General features: G+C 38.2%; 1 protein-coding gene across 1 annotated transcript in view; it reads left to right on the top strand.

The window, feature by feature from the left end:
• The first annotated feature begins 5,039 nt into the window (after nt 1-5,039).
• Nucleotides 5,040-16,835, top strand: part of cntnap5a (contactin associated protein family member 5a) — a 104,208-nt gene continuing 92,412 nt past the window's right edge. Inside the window, exon 1 of the mRNA XM_074657793.1 lies at nt 5,040-5,459. Coding sequence (XP_074513894.1) covers nt 5,387-5,459 — 73 coding nt within the window. The 5' untranslated portion in view covers nt 5,040-5,386. The remainder of the gene's footprint in view (nt 5,460-16,835) is intronic.

The raw sequence follows: 16,835 nt of genomic DNA, 5'->3' as shown, positions 1-16,835 counted from the left end.
TTGTAGTTTTTTAAGTTTGTAACGGAGCTAAAAGGAGAGTGATTATTGGACTTCACTAGGTGGCCACAAACACTTATAAATATGTCAATGTTGTGGTTACAGCTTATAGAGCGTTTCCAAAGTAGCACAAACAATAGATAGATAGATAGATAGATAGATAGATAGAAAAATGTGCATCACTCACACAAACAACACAAGGTAAGTACAAAAAAAATGTAATTACAAATATCTATATACAAATATCATACATACATATCTAGATACAAATTCAAGTAAGAGTGAAAATACTAGAATATACAAAAAGTCCTGCTGTATACTGATAATAGTGTGATTGGGGGTAACGCTTTATTTTATAGTTGCTGATTTCCAGAGGAATGTCTCTGGAACATTATATTCCATATATATTGAATTTGTACGCTTGCTTGTAGAAAGCCATCACATTTTTTCCATTTCCTTCTAAATTACGCCGGAGTTAAATGGAACTAATATCCTGGAAGTGTGCGACAATTGGACATTATCTCAATTTCGCCATTTTTTGTGCCAAATTACATTGTCTTTTTCAGTCACCTTCCGATGAATTTACATCTCCATATCCCCTTAACATGAAGTGTTACTTTAGTGGAAGACAGCCACAGTTATGTATTTTTTAATATGATATATGAATGGATCTACACAGATAACGTGTCAGAGTGAGAACATTTATATCGTATGGAGAGGGAGCTGTCCGCAACCGTGGTGCTGAAATGATGTACAGAGGGGAAGCTTGATTTCTACTTGATGTCTCCTCATCTTTGCTCACCATAAGATTCAAATGTTAAACTGCTCTATATCTCATCTTACAATATTGTTTATTGTATGCTATAGCTTACTGATGTAGTTGTATTCCAGGAAATGCCACAAATTTCGACACACTCTTGGACCAAAACAAAATTCAACATTGACTTGGGGGAATAAACTGACACTGCTTGGGAAGCAGTGATATGTGTCAGAGCCTGAGGGGAAACCAGCAGAACAACACATGAAACTGATGCTGAGCGTCTTCAGAAATCTGCCTCCTCTCCTCGTTGTTTTTCTATCTCTTTCTATGACTCTCCCGAACAACAGAAGAACCACTTGTAAACAATATTTCATCATATCATGTATATTCTTCCTATAGATTTATCTTCAAGAATGTGTTTTTCTGTCATTATAGTGAAAAATAAACATATATATTGTAGTATAGTGCACATGGTGTTGCATAATGTATGTTGTATAGTAGCCTATACTATTTGTTGTCTTTTTATAACGTTACTTTGTGCACAAAATACTATGTCAATACTGTACTTAATATACAGTCATAGCAGTAAAGATAATTTGAACTGAATTAAAGTGGATTTACTGCTATTTGTTCGCAAATTATTCAGCTTATTCAGTTGTATTTGTTATTTCAAATTTAGCAAAAATGTTTAACAAACTCAGCTAAAGATAATCAAATCAACAATCAAACCATTTCATATTATGGTAGTCAAGTGAAGTTGTTCTATGACAAAGATCTGTGTTGCCAAAAGGATAAGATGGAGTGAAGTGCACCAGCCGCTAGTCTTCTACAACAAGAACTCAAGCTAAACTTTAATACTATTTAGCACTGAAGAGACAATTTCAGGGTGGTAGATTATCTGTGCTGTGCGAGCGATCAGGAACTAAGAAATAATTAATCAAAAAAGACACACAAAATGACCACGAATTGGCCATTGAGATTGGTTTTCACAGGAAAAAACCTGGCAACCCAGTGAAAACAGACTGAGTCGCTTCTGCCAGCAACACAGAGCAACACTTCCTGTTCCACTGCAGTCCGTATGAGCGCATAAGAAATCAGGCTCTTCAGCAAAAATAATACTCAAACACCAAGAATGTGATACTCTCTCAGACCAAGAAAGGAAAACTCAGTATTTACTTGGGGGGGAAACGAACCATGCCATATAGAAACCCTCCACAGGGAACACCAGCAGAACATCACATAAAGCTGTAATGAGCTCCTCCTCTGCTTCCTCTTTATATTTTTATTATCCTTGTTTTTCTATGGCTCTCACTGTTACCATCTCACTGTTACCATTAATTATTAAACTATATCGTATATATATTTTTATTCTATTTTAATGAATTGTTGCACCAGTTAGTGTAATTGTTGTATAGTGTAGCAATGTTCAAACTTGATGTCTCATTTTTTTTGTTACAGTCTGATCTTTACCCGCACTAGAGGCATGGCTCTAGGCGATGTCAGTCGGTCCACCTTTCTGGTCAAGATTAAAACATCCTGTCGGAAGGATTGCTGTCCTGCAGCACGTCGGAGCAAACTGTCCCTGAATAAAATACTGCCTAAACGGAGGTATTTCAAGACGTTCCACCTCCAATTTAGTCTACAACTTATTTAACTGACTCATTTGTGTCAAACTAAGTTAATCATTTTTTTTTTCTTTTGAAAAATCTTTTCACACAGTGTTTGGAAAATGAATATAAAAGTACACCAAAAGAGCAGAAGGAAGAAGGTGAAGGGGCCCTTTCAAGGGATACTAGACAGACAACACTGTAGGAACACTACAGATGCAGAGCACTCTGCATGATATGAAATCTAACTTTTTATATTTTCTACCACACAGAATACAGTGGTGTTTTAAATCAGTAAAAAAAAAAAGACCATCTTGCAATGGGTTCACACCATAAACTGTAAATTAGAAGTGGACGTAATAGTGATATCACCCATTGGTTTGTGGTCTGCTGTTTTGAAGCCTCGAGTTCAGCATTTTGGCCATCGCCAGCTTGGTTTTTTGCAACCAGAAGTGACACAAAAGGGTGGAGCGAAGCACAACCAAACGTTGAATAGAACACTTCAATGCCAAAATGTTACAATTAACTTTCATGAAGTGAAAACACACTGTGAAAGGGTTAAAGATGTAGGACGAAAACACGGACAACTCCCAGACCGGACAACGCCGTGGTAGCAACCTGTCAATCACAAGGTAGCCCCGTCCTAAAGCATACCCTGATTTATGGTCTATTTGACTCTAAATGGGACCATCATTTACTAAATGAACATCAGGCTGTATTGAAGAAGACTTGAAACTAGTGATTGAGACCATAAACGCATGTTTGCAATGTTTACTGAGGTAATAAATCAAGTGAGAAGTAGGCTCATTTTCTCATAGACTTCTATACAATCAGACTTCTGTTTGCAACCAGAGGAGTCGCCCCCTGCTGGCTGTTAGAAAGAATGCAGGTTTAAATCATATCTGCATCGGCTTCACTTTTCAGACCCCGGAGTTGCCCACTACTTCCGGCACCCTTCCGCGAACTACACCCATCTTCAAAATCAACCTTTGTTTTGATCTCACCTACACATCTGTAAAGTTTCATGGCTGCATCTTGCACAGTTTTGACGCTATCACGGTGACAACATCTGTCTACAGAAATATAAACACCTGGCAAAGTATGCAAAAACCTCTCCTGTGGTATAGTTCCCGCTACAATTGTTGTCTCCAGGAACATATTTTTCCATGATGACACACACAGGCTCACAAGGTGAAAACAACACCATGCACACGCTGTCATGGCTGGTGAAAGGGAAAGTCGGGTGTGCTTTTATGAGCTTCTTAATGGGGCCCCTTGGTGATTGTGTCCCCTCCCCTGCCCCTCATAAAAACCCGCTATCACTGTGGACTCCTAGTCTTGTTTATGCACATATTACACACCTCATGCCACATTGTTTGTCAGTCCTGTACTTAAATTGTGCTCATGCCAATAAAACAAATTTGAATATGAGACAAAGAGATTTTCTGCTCTTTGCATGAAAACACAGAGCAGATGCTTCACAATGATTGGCTCCCTACTCCTACTTACAAAAGGCAACCAGTAGTGGCAGTGAGGATGAACTCATTACCAACCTGCATGCCAGAACACTCATGCTACTCCAACCATACTTGTTATTTCACAATAAAGTTAGAGCTGAATTCATACAGGAATTGCTGCTGTCGCTGCACACAGCTTTCCCCCTGTGGTGCATTTTATACACTGTAAACAATTGTTGTTAATTTACAGCAGGATTTCAACAGTATTAACCTGTTATTGCTAAAAACAGTGCTTTATTATTTATACAAAAGAAAACCTGTTAAATTACGCTCATAGGCCGTTTTTCAACTGAATAATGCATTCTTAAAAAACATCACTTTACTGCTGATCAACTGTCTAAAGTATCATCAGTAACAGTTTCATGCAGTATTTTTTTTTAATTATGGGACCTGAACTGCACATGTTAGGCTTGTACATTGTACATTATTGTAAAATCAGTGAATTAGCTTTATTGTTCTTCACTCACATGTTGTTATGGTTTGCATTCTGTGCTTGTAGCCAGCTAGAGACACAAGTCTATTATAGCCTTTTTCCTAACAAGTGCCTTTAATTGTATTTAGTGTGACTATTCCTATGTCTGTAACCTGCTAAGTCTATTCATCTAGGCAAAAAATTATGTTTATTAAAATGTATGTAAAAACCTAAATAGTGCATTAAAACAAATCAGTAAGATAATGTAAAAGAAAGGTGGAAAAACAGCTATATAATGTATCTTTAAACAGTAAATTAAGCTGTAAAATACTGTGAAATTAATAAAGTTCAAACTGTATTTTTCATTAACAGTACAAAGCTGTACATTTCAGCGACAGTATAATAATGTTAATTTTACAGTAACATAAAGGCAACCCTCTGCTGCCAGCTCTTTACTGTTATTTTACTGGGAAATTCTTAACAGTGTACTTACAAAAGGCAACCAATAGTGGTAGAGAGGATGAACTCGTTACCAACCTGCATGCCAGAACACTCATGCTATACTCCAACACATACTTGTTATTTCACAATAAAGTTAGAGCTGAATTCATGCAGGAATTGGTGCTGTTGCTGCACGCAAACACACACACAGCTTTTCCTCTGTGGTGCATTTTAAAGCAAAGCATTGGGCATCACAATGCTCTTTCTGCCAATATAGACTGAAACAGAGAGAGGGAGAGAGAGGAGGAGAGAGAGAGACAGACAGAAGGAGAGAGGACGACAGAGAGAGTCAGACAGAAGGAGAGGAGGAGAGAGAGACAGACATAAGGAGAGGTGGAGAGAGAGAGAGAGGAGGAGAAAGAGAGATAGAGAGAGGAGGAGAGAGAGAGAGAGAGAGAGGAGGAGAGAGAGGCGTGCATCGCCTCACAGTGAGGGAGTGTCGTCGTCGGAGCGGTTTTGCTCTCCTCTCCTCTTCATCACCAGACTCCTTCTATCCCTCCGTGCTGGAGGAGCGAGGAGGAAACCTCTCCTCTTTGTTTTCTCTCTGCGGACACACTGGATAATAACCACCACCACCACCACATCTGGGAAGATGGTTTTTCTGCTGCATATGGTTACCCTTTACACTCTGAGCGTCTTCAGTGGAGCATCCGCCGCCACTCACTGTGAGTACATTCACCTAGAAGCTCACCTGTACAGCTGCTCCTCTCCTCTCTCCTCCTCTTCTTCAGTCTGCTGCTAGCTGGAGAGTCACATATATAGAAGCTGAAGTTTTTTGTGCTCCTGCTGTTGTTGCAGAAGCAGCCGTCGAGACTGTTCCAGATGTGCTGCTGCTGTTGCTCATGTTGAAGTGGAGAGAGAGAGAGAGTAGGCTACTTCTGTCAGCAGCATCGTGCACATATAACAAGTTGTTGATGTGTGTTTCTATTGAGCAGACTCTCTCAGTCAGTGTGCGATGATGAAGGTCAAGCAAACAGGTTTTCATTCACAAGTGAAACGCTGTCTGGGTGGACTGACTCTCTCTGCAGCCACTGGTGACTCTGTTGGTTCACAGAGCTCTTTATTTTTAAGAGTCAGTCTCTTTAGACGTGTTTTGGCTGGTGTGTGTGTGTGTGTGTGTGTGTGTGTGTGTGTGTGTGTGTGTGTGTGGGGGAACAAAAAACTGCTGACTGGCCACAGCTGTACTGCACAGACAGCTGCTGTTACTGGTCGACTCCTACATGAAGATATACCATACCATACCATACACTCACTGACACACACACACACACACACACACACACACACACACACACACACACACACACACACACACACACACACACACACAGCCTGCTGGATCTTCACTAAAGAGACTATACTGCCTCTTCATCCACACACACACACACACACACACACACACAGCCACAGGGGGGTTTCATCTTAAGTGTGAAGCTGTACACTGTTAGCTTTGGATTTAATTGCTCGGTGGTTTCATTAATAGATGTGTTTGTCAGAATGGAACAATTTTTAATAGACCATCAATCATTTATCAAGTCATTGTTTTCAGCTGCTCTAATGTGCACAGCAAACTGACAATTACTGGATTCTGTTGGTCGAACAAACGTTATATTTCAAATGATTACTCAAGGGAATAATCAGCAGATTAATTGATTAAGTTATATCTCCATACAATCTATTTATTTATTTATCTTTAAGTTGCTGAAATCCCTTGCAGTGCAACAATGAGCAGAGCTAACATCCATGCAGGCTAAACCACATCATACCTGAACTAAACAAATCCTACAGAGACTAGTCACTGTTAATACACACAGTGGATACACACACCTAGCTGAGCTGTCTCTGGTATTTAGTCTGGCCCTCAGTGATATACTACCGGGGTGGGGGCGTTCTGTTAGATTGCATCAGCTTTATAATAGCCGAGTGGATCTAGTAAACTGGCAACTGAGTGGACTTTTATTGTTGATTTTACAGTAAATGTAAGATGTCTATAAAACACTGCCTCCCACTGCAAGTATCACAGTGACGTGTGCAGCAGCGTCTACACTACAACCCTACAGTAAACACATGTTTCACTGCAATCTTTATATGCATCACATGGCAGTATATCTGTGTTGTTGACACAGCATATAAATGTAAATAGTGGATATAAAAACAAGAAGAAATGGTAATTAGAATACAAACTGCCAACATAAGAGCAGACATGAGACATGTAACAGTGATATAAGGGCTCATTCATGTCGCAATAGGTTTTATTACCAAACCAGGTTGGAATATTCAGGCGTTTTATGTCAGTATGTTTTGCTCCTGACAGTTTCTGATTAATGCTTTGCTTTCCCATGTGTACCTGGAAGAAAACTACACACATGAAGTTGTGTTTCAACATACAATTTTTTTTCATGTTGACAGAAAAGAACATGTATATAGATATAGTTCCAAAACAATTAAATTGATTCATGGTATATTGTGCATTTACATAACAATACCTAGCATGCAAATAATAATAATATGGATTATGGAAACATATCGATATACAAAATACCTTAACATAAATCGGTATGTCTGCACGAACAGATACAGGTGTGTCTTTCACCTACGTACACATAACCTAAATCCATATACTGTACATATACATATATATGCATGTTTGCATACACACTTATGCACTTACACGTATACACACACTTAGACATGCACATGTCTAAATGTCAGCAATTTGTTTTATAACTATATTCATTTCCCCTCTTTTCCCTGAGTATTTTTGTATTTTTGTTTTAATAAAGAAATGAGGTAGAAACCTTGAGTCACTATGACTTGACAAAAATAAATCTTGACCAACTCATCTCTTTGTTCCATCAAGTTTCTTGTGGATATTCATAACCCATATGTCCACTTTTTATATTAAATATAATGGGCAGATTGTCAAAATTGCATTTAAGGTCATTCACGCTCCCCAGAGGATGAACCTTTCCATATTTTAGACTAGCTCCACTTTCAGGCCAAAATGTCAGCTTTGACAGCAATATATATAACCTAATTTAAAATTATAATCTTATGTTCCGATTTCAGTGTTTCTTGGTGAGCACATTTTCTCCCAAAGGCATAAACATTTTTATTTTAATGACTCCGTGACCTTTCCCTCTAGCTGCACCCTTTGAACATTTTTAGCCCTCCTATATGTGAATAACAGAACCTTCATTATAGCGCTCATTTCGCACAACATTTTTTGTGAAAAATAAAATAACGGAGCTTTCTAGCTGCACTTCAGATCTTTCCTTGCCCTTTCTTGTCATGTTAGAAATGTAAGAAGCGATTCCCAACAGTAAATGAATACACCACCAAGCGGCGTGACATCACTTGATCTTTCGGTTTATCTTTGCTCTCCGAGGGGCGAGTGTGACACCGGGCTTGTGTTGGGGTTTAAGCAGTTTATGTTAAGGTGAGGAACTGAGCTAAACTGACAGCCGCATTACTCATTCATGGCAGTCCTGTGGTTCTCAAATGTGTGCGGTGATCAGGTCTGACATACTGTGCTGTGATGAAATGGTGAGATGCTCCTGGAGGTCAAATGGCTGCTCTCATATTTACCAGTGAGAAACAAAAGGAGGGGAGCGGAGACGTGTCATGGCTGGTTTGTGTGGCCTCGTCAGGTGGCAGCCACTTCCTGTCAGAAGCCCCTGCACGCTTTCTTTGGTTTTACAAAGAGACGAGTACGTCACTCAGTATGTCAGCGTTCGATCTGCCATTTTCAGCAGGAGCTAATTGATACTGTATCGGCGTGACCTTCACAGTAATGGCCAAATGACTGCCAACCGCAGAGCTATGCACAGATGCATCGAAACAACGATTTTTTCCCCCTCTTTTGTACAGAGTATATTAGTAACACAGTGCAACACAAATTTATTGTCCACCGGTGGAAATTTGTCTTGACAACAGCAAACCACAAGGTGCTCTCCGGCAATTACATCAAAGTGAGAAAGAGGAGGGTTGAGTGCTTTCTTGTAAAATACGTTGAGCTTTGCATTCAGTTCTGTGCACAATTTCCCTACTGGTCTTTTTAATGCCTTTACTGGCAGTGTTGACCACTATAGCTTGAGTGGTTTTATATTTACAACCAAGATGCCCAATGCCAGGGTGTTCACTTGTAAGTTAGCACACTTTTTACTAGACTTATAAACAGTCCAGAATATTCTGGCTAACACCAGAGCCATGTGAATTACAATTTTTGGAATACATTTTGATAATCTTTTCCCAGTAACAAGAAGTCGAATGGATTACAATTTGATTAGATTTTGGAGGTTGGCTTCTTTGCTGTCTTGGCGGGAGTTGGATGGGGGGATTGGTATCAGTTATGTCTTGGTGCATTCAGTGAACAGAGTAGTCAGGGACTTAGCTTAGCTTGGCATGGCGGCCGGAGCCTTCTTTTAACTCCCAGGTTGTCATATTTCAGCCCGGTCTCACCAAATGGCGTATGAATGACAACAATTTGTTAAGTCATTTTGTGGGCAAATAAAAATGCTGTTTTAGCGTGTCACTAAACGTCATGTATGTACTGACTGCAGAGTAAACACATCCACACGCTCAGAGCTAGTGACGTAGAATAAACAGTGAGAAAGACTGCTTATGGTGTTCAAAGTGTTGTTGAGTTATTTTGAAGTTACGTTAGTGACGTTTGTGATGTGTTTTTGGGTACTTATGTTATGTTGTTTCCATACATATTTTACTTAGTTTCCATACTTATTTCAAGCCCAACCATGATGATTTTCCTAAACCTAACTAAGTGGTTTTGTTGCCTAAACATAACCGTGTAACGCCATAGCATTACACACGAAAAACCTAAAATGTGTTATCATGACACGCAGAATATCCTTAAAATGTTGTGCTATTTCTACGTCTTCCCATGAGATCAGGTTGCATATTTACATGATATGTGTTCGTTACGCCCCCCCCCAGCAAGGCTCTTTACAAAAGAGGTCCAACATAATCAGAAGAGTCACAGAGATGCAGAAAAGAACGTTCAATTTATTTGTGAACAAAAAATGAACAACTAAACAATCAACCACAACCAAAGTCTACTAACCAAGGACTGATGGGTCGGCCAAAATGACAAAAACAAAAAGAAGGGAAGGATCTGGATTCTTCCCTCCAACCATAACCGATACAAGAACTAAACCTAACAGAAATAAAGCACCAAAAAAAGCTCTGCCAGACCCATCAGAAAAATAAAAGAACCAACAAAGGCAAACAACTAAATCATCAAATACAATCAACTGCTGCCGAGGCCGGAAGGCCGAGAGAGAGAGAGACAGGATCCCTTCCCCCTCTGTATCACTCTCAATCCCTCAATCAGGGCTAGACCAGATTCACCTGGAAGAGAGACAACATGAGAGTTCTGCTTCGTGCTGGAAGGTATGTGAACTGTTAACGTGCAGTCACTGGGGGCTAAGCTAGCTGTTGAGGAGGGTACCTCCAAACTGTAACATCAGGCTGGCTGCTTGTTAAATATAATAATACAGAGAATGTGGCATGTGGGTGTTGGGCTGTTGTGAGGCAACTTTGACAGAGTGGGCTTGGTAAAGGAAATTAATTTGATAAATGAGTATTGTATTATGAGTAGCTAATTATAGGGATGTCAAAATACCCGAAATTTAGTAGTCATGAATGAATAGTTTTATTCATCAAAAAGAACAAAAACTTTACAATCTGTGTGAATATAAACCAACACTGTATCCATTCACACAACAACATTCAGATAATCAATTAAAACGGAAAAAGGAATAGGCTGAAGCTACGAGGCTTATTTTTGCCAATCCTATCCAATCCATAAAATAACCCAGAATATCAGAAAACAATAAAATTGACGACAAATTGTAATCCTTACTAATTACACATTTTAATCATTTTACACTGTAATCTTTAATCATTTTAACGGGTTTTTTTAAGCTCAACAGAGAGCTACAAGATTTCAGCTCATCACTAAACCTGTTGTATAATTTGACTCCCAAAACTGAGACACATCTATCTCACTTTACCTGTTTCAAAAATACACAATCCTCTTAAATTATGTCCTTTTCTTCATTTAATTTTCTTTTATTCCTAACTCGGAAAAGTATTTCTAATGTATTTACATGCACAACATCCAAAAATACCAATACCAGTGAAATTCCACGATTCTCAGTATCCAATTCAATACCACGGTAAAAAATTAAAACTAAACAATAAATCCCATGTACAACATACACTCCTTTACTACCGTTTGAATTCTGATTTTCTGCAAATGTATATATATGATTAATCTGTCGATAATTTTCTCAATTAATCGATTAGTTGTTTGGTCTATTAAGTGTCAGAAAGCAGTGGAAAATGTTGATCAGTGTTTCCCAAAGCCCAAGATGACGTCCTCAAATGTCTTGTTTTTTTCCACAAATCAAAGATATTCAGTTTACTGTCATAGAGGAGTAAAGAAACCAGAAAATATTCACATTTTAGAGGCTGGAATCAGAGAATTTTGACTTATTTTTCTTAAAAAATTACTCAAACGGATTAATCGATTATTATAGTTGGCGATTAATGTAATAGTTGACAACTAATCGATTAAACATTGCAGCTCTATCCCTGATATTCAGCCTCAGGTTTATCGCCAAAAACTAACTTTTACAATGACATTTTTACAACGCACCTATGTGCGGCTTCTTTTAAGGGAAAATTTCCTGCTATGAGTGGAAACATGAGTCTTTTGGCTGGAAGGCTTTCATTACCAGATGATATGACACTCTTCACCACAGGTCTCTGGGAGGAATATTGCTCCGCTCGCAGTGTTTCCCTCGCAGCAGGTAGAGACTGCTGCGCCACACATCCATCTTTTAGAAGATGGAATCTGTTTCCGGTTTAGCAAAAGCACCGCACACATATACTTACTTAAAATTTCATGCTTCAAGTTAGCTCAGCGGGCACATACTTGGGCACAAATTATTTCCCATCTGAAGCACCTGGAACGTGCTGGAGGAGAGCTGGCATTCAGCATCACAGCAGAAGTGAGGGTGGGTGTGTGCGTATGTGTGTGATGGAGACGGTGCAGCTGCAGATTCACTTAATGAATGTGAAGTAGGCACTCAAGGAACACCTACCGCTGTACATATTCAAGGACTGATGAATTTATCAAAAGGTAAATGATGCAGAGCACCGCTGTGTGACAGCGCCGGCACTTTTGCTCATGTTTAAACATATAGCGCATTTCTTCTGAGAGACAAAAACAACTGGAGGGACTGTAGAGGGATGATGGTATATATAGAAATAGCATATGATTATGTCACGAGGATTACTCTCCTCATCATTGTGATCCCGCAGGGAATGTGAACCGTTTGTGCAAATCATATCTCGTCTGATATATATGCTATTTAGACTGAAGTTGGGTGTAATTTGTATGTTGTTTTTTTTAATTTATTTTTAGATCTTTTTAATCTGAGTTATATTTATTTTTTTTATTCTATTTTGTTATGTCATATTTTAGTTTTGCAGCAAATAAAGATAAATCATATCCTAATCTGAACTAAAAGAATTAGTTCCCCATAAAAACTGAAATAAAACAGGAAAATAAGTGGCAGCATTTTCATAATAACTAGAACACTAGTATAAAAATGGAAATAAAATCATCATTAAACTGGTAGTTATCATGGAAACACTTAAATCTTAAATCTAAAAAAGAGAGAATCAGTTCTAGAAATGATTTAAACAAAATTGTTTCACAAATTGCTGTTTCTTTTTTTTATTACTATATATTGGTGTAGTTGCATCTCAATTTTTGGGAGGACAGTATCACTGTTGTAATTTGTTTTTTGTGGTTTTGGAAAGATTACTGGGTCTACTTCATCTGAAAAACCAACAAGATTATGTTTCCATCCAGATCAATCTCCATCAGAGTGACTCGATTTTCAAAGCTGAAGCTGAAGTTGCTACAGAGGACTGTGTGTTTATTCGTTTAAATTGAGTAAATACAACATCTCAGAGCTCTCTGCATGATCTCTGACTGACTGCAGACATGAAATGAAGAGACTTTTACAGGGATTTTTCATCTCGGTCAAAGCATTTTGTTTCTTCTGATGCGTTGCATTGAGTTATTTATCTGCTGCGTGGTGTGGAGAAGATGCACAGACAGATGCTGCTGTCTTCTATTGTTGAAGTGAAATGTTGAATGGTAAAGTCATTTACTTCTACACTCCAGTCAGTGGGGTATCACGGCATGATGACATTTTATATCACAATATTTTCTTTCTGCACCTGATTTGACTGTTATCATGCTATAAAATAGGTGTTATGAGTCGCTATAAGAACCATAGATGTGGGTAAATAGAGGCCTACTATGCTTGCTAGTAGGTTTTATCATCATAAAATCATTAAAAAAAAGATGACAGTGATCTCTCTTTTACAACATAAATGTGAAAGTGGAACTTAAAAGCAACACGTTCTAACATTAAAAACACAAAACTGAATGAAACGTTACATTTTGAACACAAACAAAAAAAAATTCTTTAGGTTTAGGCAACAAAACTACAACTTCTTTAGGTTTAGGCACAAAAAAAAAGTTAGGTTTAGGCAATCAAATACAACTTCTTTAAGTTTAGGTAAAAAATACAGTTGGGTTTAGGCAACAAAACTACAACTTCTTTAGGTTTAGGCAACACAACTACAACTTATTTAGGTTTAGGCAAAGAAATAAAACTTCTTTAGGTTTAGGCAAAAGAAGCAAACAAACTACAACTTATTTAGGTTTAGGCAAAAGTAACAAGTAGTTAAGTTCAACAAAAAACATTGTGTTTTTTGTTAAAATAACTACGAACACAGAGACAATATATATATACATTGTTGGTTTCACACAGCAAACTCCAGTCTCCTGGGTAAAAACCCTGTGTTTTGTGTATATGGGGCTTATAGCGACTGATAACGCCTATTTAATAGCCTGATAACAGTCTAATCGCCTGTCTTACAATACATTTTGTGGAACATTTATTTATCATTATTGAATGTCTTTTTAGCTAATCCTCTAAATGAAATACCTGAAAAAATAAAATTAACATGGATGCAAGAATTATACAAAACTCTAATAATCAATACCGTCACCATATTCATCATTATATCTCCCACCCTTATTGGATAGAAGTTGGTAAAATGTCAGCCTGTATATGTGTTTTACTCTCTGAATTCAGCATACAGAAAGCTAATGGTACAGGGAAGCTTTTACATTGTTGTCCTCTGCAGATCCAATGTACCGAACAAAATGCTTTTTGATTGTAATGAATAAGAAGAAAACGCAACGGACACTTGATATAAGACTATTTAGAGGAATAATTTCTGCCCGGTCTCTCGGGAGCAGAAAAAAAATCTATTGTGATGAATGTGGCGCCAGTGGAGGCCTTTCCATTTCCAGCTGCATTGGTCACACGGTGATGCTGCACCAATTCCCCAATCCATAGAGTGCAATGAATATGCTTCAAATAGCTGTAGAGGCTGTAAGTTCCATCCTCTTATTTATTTTCAGTGTTACTGGCAGAGGGTTTGGAAGGATTATCAACACCCACTTTCTGTCGAGCGTGCCAATAAGATTGATGCAATAATCAGCAAGGGACGGTTACAGTGATGAAAAACACGACAAAAAAAAAAATGATTCTGTTTTGAACGTTCAGGCTCAAAAATGAAAAAAGATGAGGTGTTAAATTAAAAGGAAAAAAAAGCCAAATGCCTGCTCATACAGTAGCCAGATTTCACATTATGTATTGCACCGTTTATTATCTTATGTAATTACATTGTGTGATTACCTGTGAATCAGACACAGTCCTGCATTATCACACTCTATGATTTGATATTGATTATGATGTATTTATAGGGGGCTGAAACAAATGTGTGTAATCTGGAGGTGCTGGTTCACAACATCAACATGCAGAGTTAAAGAAAAGGAAGCTACACCGTGATCCGTCTTTCAGTTCAGATCTGTCACAGTCTAGCTCTGTTTCTTTTCATTCATTTAGTTTAGTCATGTTTAGTATTTCCTGTTTTATTTTGATATACTTACCATGTGTGTCATGTCTTGTTTTACTTCCTGCCTTTGTGCGTTTTCCCGCCTTTGTGATTGTCTGCCTCGCCCTGATTTGTTCCACCTGTGTGTAATCACCTTTCTCTCCTTGTGCCTCCTCATCCTTACCTGCTTTCGGGTCCAAACCTGTTATTCCTGAAACGTGACAAGACACAACAAATCAGCTTTAAAATGTGTACAGCAGTGTCTCCAATCTAATACAGAAAACATAGAAGTGCCTATGGAGACTACATTGGTTTAGATACTAACAGATTAGAAATGAATGCATTTTGTTGTTTAATTTGAAGGACTTTGCAGTGCATACATATGCTTTTACTGTGTGTTGTGGCTCATTCTCTCCTTATTCCGCCTGTTGCAGCGTCTTTGAACAAATAAATATCACCAAACAGATTGAGGGCAGCACCGTGGCTCAGGCATCATATCTATAAATGTGTCTTGTCTTGAGTGACTGCCCATGCATGACCACGCTCACTATACGAAACGCTATATAAAGCTAGAAAACCAGAACTCAATCAACTTCTTGCACTCCCTGGCCTGAACTTCCATTCCTTCGAGGAAAAACTGGTTACGAAAGCCTCTTTTTAAAAAAAAAAATAATCTATACCACTCCACGAGAAACCACTCTCTCTCTCTCCAAAGATGTTTTCCTCTTGTGTCTCAACCAAAGTCAGACTACTGAATCAATATCGGTTCTCTATACTCGGAAATAAATGTGTCTTTTATAGATATCTTTATATCCAAATGATACCTGATAGAGTCAATTCAACCTCTTTTATTTCAGGACCATTTTAAAGCAAACCTCCTCCAATTTCAAAATCATGCTATTAACACAGGAAAGGCTGTTCTCATACACCGTTTGTAGCTATATCTATCAAAAAGTAATGCACTGTAAATCCTATATATCCCAAGAAATACATTAGTATGTAATCCACGTAATCGTGAACCAGGAAACATAAAGAGTGACAAACGCTGCATAGGGAGGAGGTCGGGATGGATGGGTGGGTCAAAAAACACCAGACTTTCTCCCAGGAGACCGGTGTTAGTGTCCCGTGTGATACCAGAAGTCAACGTTTGTTTATTTGTTACGTCACGGTATTTTTAACTGCAAACCGCAATCTTTTCCTAAACTTAACCAAGTCAACCTTTTCCGAAACCTAAGTAGTTTTATTTTGAAAAGACTGGAGTGGAAATTGACAATTTCATTTTAAAGCCACTAATTTCTTTAACGCATTAACACAACTTGCAATTTTTAGGTTGTACCAGTTTTAAAGCTGGAGTGGAAATACTGGTATCATATGAAACTAGAAGGAATCCATTGGTACCAACCATGTCATACTAGCTTGTCGCAAAGAAGGTAAAATAACACTCCAAACTTGCACGAAATTTTGGCAAGGAAAAACTGGCATGGCCATTTTCAAAGGGGTCCCTTGACCTCTTACCTAAATATATATCAATGTAAATGGGTTCTATGGGTACCCACGAGTCTCCCCTTTACAGACATGCCCACTTTATGATAATCACATGCAGTTTTGGGGCAAGTCATAGTCAAGTCAGCACACTGACACACTGACAGCTGGTGTTGCCTGTTGGGCTGCAGTTTGCCATGTTATCATTTGAGCATATTGTTTTATGCTAAATGCAGTACCTGTGAGGGTTTCTGGACAATATCTGTGATTGTTTTGTGTTGTTAATTGATTTTCAATAATAAATATATACATATATTTGCATAAAGCAGCATATTTGTCCACTCCCATGATGATAAGATGATTAAATACTTGACAAATTTCCCTTCAAGGTACATTTTGAACAGATAAAAAAATGTGGAATTAATTTGCGATTGATTGTGATTGACTCTGGACAATCATGCAATTAATCGCAATTAAATATTTGAATCGATTGACAGCCTTAGCTACCTTTATAATTACAACAGCAGTACTACCCTTAAGTAAATGCT

Source organism: Sebastes fasciatus, chromosome 14 (genome assembly GCF_043250625.1).
Source record: "Sebastes fasciatus isolate fSebFas1 chromosome 14, fSebFas1.pri, whole genome shotgun sequence".
NCBI lineage: Eukaryota > Metazoa > Chordata > Actinopteri > Perciformes > Sebastidae > Sebastes > Sebastes fasciatus.
This window is presented reverse-complemented; position numbering and strand designations above follow the sequence as displayed.